Raw genomic sequence first — 4,811 nt, forward strand, 5'->3', positions numbered from 1 at the left:
CCCGCGTCGACGCGATGCGGGTGCACGCCAGGTGCGCACCCAGAAGGGTCAACGTGAGTCAGGTGCGACTGACTGACTTCGTCCATTTTTGTCGGGTGCGGTCAAACCTCACATGCCCTTTTCCGTCATAATTTTGGGCATTTTTTAATTTTTAGTTTTTACATGATTTTAACTTTGGGGTTTAGGGCACGCTGGCTGGGCTTCTCTTCGACAGTTCGACTCTTTAGTCTTCAGTCTTCACTCTTCACTCTTCACTCTTCTCTGTTCTCTTTTCTCCCTCTCACAGTCTCACGCAGTTCGCTCCGACGCTCGGCTCTCCCTCACCAACGGCGACGGTCGGCTCTCCCTCACCGATGGCGACGCTCGGAACTCTGTGCTCCGGTGCTCCTTCTCTCTGCGACGTTTGGGTAACATTCTTAAACACCCTGCAGAATAGTCGAGTTCTTCAGTTCCTGTTTGCCATTCGGCCTGTTTGGAAATGCCCTCTTTATTACCTTGGTTTGGTTGGTCCTCTTTATGTTCCAAATGGCTCGCTTGAAAACTTGTTGCAAAATGCAAAGATAAGAAGCGTGACTAAATTGGCCTGAAAGTCTAAAACAATAAAAGGGCATACAAAAAACAACCTCTTCAAATTTCTTGTTAGGTTGTTAGCATGTACGAATAAGTTTCTAGAATCATCAATTTTTCTATTCTCCATTTCATCTTCTCTCTATTCAGAGCACTATTTCATGTTTGCTCTTAAAATGTACATCACAGACATTATTCCTTACACGGTTCTTTGCTGAATTCAGACAACTAACCATTATTGGTAGGATCCAAAAATATTACTGGCGAATACAGAGTCATTTCATATCTCCTGATTATGATCATGCTGGGCCTACCTATTCAATGTCCTGGCCCAGTTCTAAGCCAATCTAGCTATGTAACGTAATAGTTTTTAATGTAAAACCACATACACTGTTAACTGGAAGAAATTGAACTATAGTTTCAGAGTTCCTTGGGGTCCAGAAGTGGACATTTAGTGAAGTCATGAAAGATACTTTGCTCTTAATGTTTCCAGAGGATGAAGAGCTAGTTGCCCAAGGTCTTGTGAACGATGTAAATCAGAAATGTTGTTTTGTGGTGAACCCAGCAGAGGCTAACATTTCCAAGTGAACAATTTGAACACATTCTCCAAGTCACTTCATCGGTAAATAGTTCAGCTTGTGACAGGGACATATACTAATCTGTGAAAGAATGGTTCACTGTTTCTGTTGGTACATGAGACATATACTCTTGGCCATGGAAACCAATTTGTTAACTAATGAAAGGAGTAGTAGCATATCAGCGATTGCAACATTACATGCTGATTTTCTGTTGGCATAATTTTGCATGTTCTTGAGTCAATCATTATGATTATTCTGACCTGATATTTTTGGGTTCTTTCTATCTTGTATTTGTCCTTTCCAGATCTGGAAAATCTTTTCCAGATTCTCATAGTTCATTTCATGCTTGTACGTGTGTGTGCATGCTTGATGGGAATGGGGAGTTACAGCCAGGTTCAAGGAGAAGATCTAGGCTGTAAGTGTCATAAATGAAGAAACAGGCTGTAAGTGTCTATACTTCAAATATGATACTGCGATCATTTATATGCTTAACTCAGTTATACTGTGATCCTTTAGATGCATATACCATTCACATGCTGAACTTGCTTTTCAGTTTTCCCTTTGTCAATTGTCAGTGATAAGTGACTTATTGCTGCTATGATGCTATCTATTCTTAAATTTGTTACATTTGAAATTTTTTATTTTGAATTTTGAAGGTAAAACTATAAAAGATGGCAAATAGAAGGAAAGGAAAAGAAGTTGCTTCAGATTCTCCTGCAATAGGCTCTTCATGTAGTGTGGATGTGAATGAAAGTGATGTTTCAAAGCCTTCTACACTATCTGGTGAAGCATTAGCATCCGAAGAACAACCACTATGGAAGAAAATGAAAGCGGTCACAAAAAATGTGGGCAGTGGCGGTGGTGGAAATGTGCATTTCGTATGCAAACATTGTGAAAATACACATGTAGGATCTTACACAAGAATTAAGGCACATTTGTTGAAGTTGCCAGGTCATGGAATTCAAGGATGTAAAAAATTTCTACAGAAAAAGCTCGAGAGTTCAAGAGGTTGCAAGATCGTGCTGATGAAATACACAACAAGAAGAAAACAAGTATTATTGTGACAAATCTTAAAAGTTCTAATAGGAAAAGAAAGACTATAGAGACATGTTTTGATTCTTGCGGAAGCGCAGAAATAGATAAAGTGATTGCTAAGTTTTTCTATTCTAGTTGCATTCCTTTCAATGTATCCAGAAATCCATATTGGAAGAAAGCTTGTAGTATGCTTGCAAATAGCAAATTATCAGGATATCTACCTCCCGGTTCAAAAAGGTTATGCACATCACTTCTTCATAATGAAAAAAATGAGGTTGAACAAAGTTTAGAAAGAAAAAAGTTTAAATGGAACACGACTGGGGTATCAATTGTTTCTGATGGGTGGACAGATATTCAAAGACGTCCACTAATTAATTTCATTGTCATTGCACGTGATGAACCAATATTTTTGAAAGCAGTTGATGCGTCTGGAGAATATAAAGATGCAGGATATTTGAAGCAATTATTTGTAGAAGCCATCAAGGAGCTTGGTCCTGATAAAGTGGTGCAACTCATTACAGACAATGATGCTGTATGCAAAAGTGCTGGACTTAGTTTGAGGTATGATTTTCCACATATTTTTTGGACTCCATGTGTTGCACATACTTTGAATTTAGCACTGAAGGACATATGTAATCCTCCAAGTGAAGATGTAGATCCTAAGGGACATGAGCTATTCTCATGGATTCAAGAGATTGAAAAAGATGTAAGAAATATTAGAAATTTCATCGTTAATCATCAACATGCATTGTCTCTTTTTAGTAGTTATTCTGATTTGAGATTGTTAAAGGTTGCAGAGACACGATTTGCTTCAATAATTGTCATGTTGAAAAGAATTCAAAGAGTGCAAGATGCACTTATTCAAATGGTATTTAGTAGAGAGTGGAGCTTTTATCGGGTTGAAGATGAGGCTAAAGTTCAAAGTATTAAAAACCTTATTGTTGAAGATACATGGTGGGAAAAAATTGTATATTTTTTGGATTTTACAGAACCAATTTGGTGCATGTTGAGAGCTGTTGATAAAGATGAGCCTATGCTTCATCGAGTTTACGCAATGTGGGAAAATATGATTGAAGAAATTCAGAGTAAAAACAGTTTTTAAGAAAGAAAAAAAGACATTGTACTTGATAATTCAGAGTTCTTTGATCGTATAAGTACAATATTAGTTGAAAGATGGGATAAAAGCAATACTCCCTTGCATTGCATTGCATGGCTCATTCCTTAAATCTTAAACATTACACGAAAAAATGGATTGAAGGAGCTCCTGGACGTGTTACTCCACATCTAGATATTGAGTTAAACATTCAAAGAATGTCATGTATGGACAGATTTTTTATAGATTCTTATACCAAACAACAAGCTATGTGTGAATATAACAAGTTTTCTTTAGGAGATTTTTATTCAGAAGGTGCGGCACAAGCAAGAGAAGACATGAGTCCTTTTGATTGGTGGGCGTCCTATGGATCAGAAATGCCCGTGCTTCATAAACTTGCTTTGAGGTTACTATCACAACCTGTTACATCATCGTGTTGTGAAAGAAATTGGAGCATATATGGTCATATACACAACATTAAAAGGAACAAGCTCACTAGCCAACGTGCAGAGGACTTGGTTTATGTGCATTCCAATTTGCATCTTCTTTCAAGAAAAGATGCAGAATACAGGTATTTCTTTTTTAGGTTGTTTTGATTTGCTCAATTTGTTATGTTGTATTAGTTTTTTTATATTTTTGTGGTACATATTTTTAATTGTTTAATTTTCGTCTTTAATAAATGCAGATGTGGATCATCGCAATATTGGGATGTAAATTCAGATGAATTTGGTTTCGATGGAGAACGCAACTTATATGTTGCTAATATGGATTTTTCTGATCGTGTTATTCCTGCTGAGAGATTTGATGATGATGATATCGTTCAAAGCATTCAAAAAAATCAAGATATTGGTGGAAGTGGAAGTGGAAGTGGAACATAACTCTGTTTTATTAAAGATGATGTAATATCTAATATGTATTGATGTATGAACTATGAAGTATGAAGACATTTGATGATGAAGGATATGTATTGATGACTGTATGAACTGTGAACTCAAAACTAGAGTACATTTGTTGTTAAATGTTAAATTGATGATATATATTTCTTGTTGAATGTTGAATTGATGATATATATTTCTTTTCAGAATGTTGAATTAATGATATATATTTCTTGTTGAATGTTGAATTGATGATATATATTTGTTGTTGAATTTTGAATTGATGATTGACAATGATATCATGATTAGCAAATTGTAATTTTGATCTTGTTATTTAATAATTTTGTGGTTTATATTATTATATTTAAAAATAATAAAATACTCTCACCGCACCGCCGCACCTAAATTTTTGGAGATGTGCCGCGCTGGCACCCGCACCGGCACCCGCACCCCGCACTCAGGTGACATAGCATAAAAGAGTAGAAAGAAACTTAAAAAAGGGTTGTTCAATACTTTCTGTATTTACAAAAAACTACCTAACATTTGAACAATTACAGTTATACGAATGAGTTTATCAATTTTACTTAATTAATGTAGATCTGTTTGCAAGTTGGAGTTGGTCTTCAGTCAGAATGTTTAAAGATTAGTTTCCAAAGACTAGAA

The 4,811-nt window shown here is 36.1% G+C and overlaps 1 protein-coding gene across 5 annotated transcripts; it reads left to right on the top strand.

Moving 5' to 3' along the window:
* Positions 1-200: 200 nt before the first annotated feature.
* On the top strand, positions 201-4,340 carry LOC116256869 (uncharacterized). Of its 5 annotated transcripts, none has more exons than XR_004173243.2 (5): positions 201-407; positions 1,450-1,588; positions 1,802-2,741; positions 3,571-3,844; positions 3,959-4,340. XR_004173243.2 is itself a non-coding variant. In XM_031633398.2 (4 exons), the coding sequence occupies exon 3, from the start codon at positions 2,368-2,370 to the stop codon at positions 3,280-3,282; it is 915 nt and encodes a 304-aa protein (XP_031489258.1). In that variant the 5' UTR covers positions 201-407; positions 1,450-1,588; positions 1,802-2,367; the 3' UTR covers positions 3,283-3,844; positions 3,959-4,340. The 5 variants fall into 5 exon arrangements, 3 of the variants coding, with proteins under 3 accessions (XP_031489258.1, XP_031489261.1, XP_031489260.1); XR_007573737.1 differs by having other exon boundaries at positions 3,586-3,844; XM_031633398.2 differs by having other exon boundaries at positions 1,802-3,844.
* The last annotated feature ends 471 nt before the right edge of the window (positions 4,341-4,811 follow it).

Source organism: Nymphaea colorata, chromosome 6 (genome assembly GCF_008831285.2).
Source record: "Nymphaea colorata isolate Beijing-Zhang1983 chromosome 6, ASM883128v2, whole genome shotgun sequence".
Lineage (NCBI taxonomy): Eukaryota > Viridiplantae > Streptophyta > Magnoliopsida > Nymphaeales > Nymphaeaceae > Nymphaea > Nymphaea colorata.

Bases quoted from the DNA above. Each gene is read 5' to 3' on its own strand.
- LOC116256869 (XM_031633398.2), top strand. From the start codon at position 2,368: ATGCTTGCAAATAGCAAATTATCAGGATATCTACCTCCCGGTTCAAAA.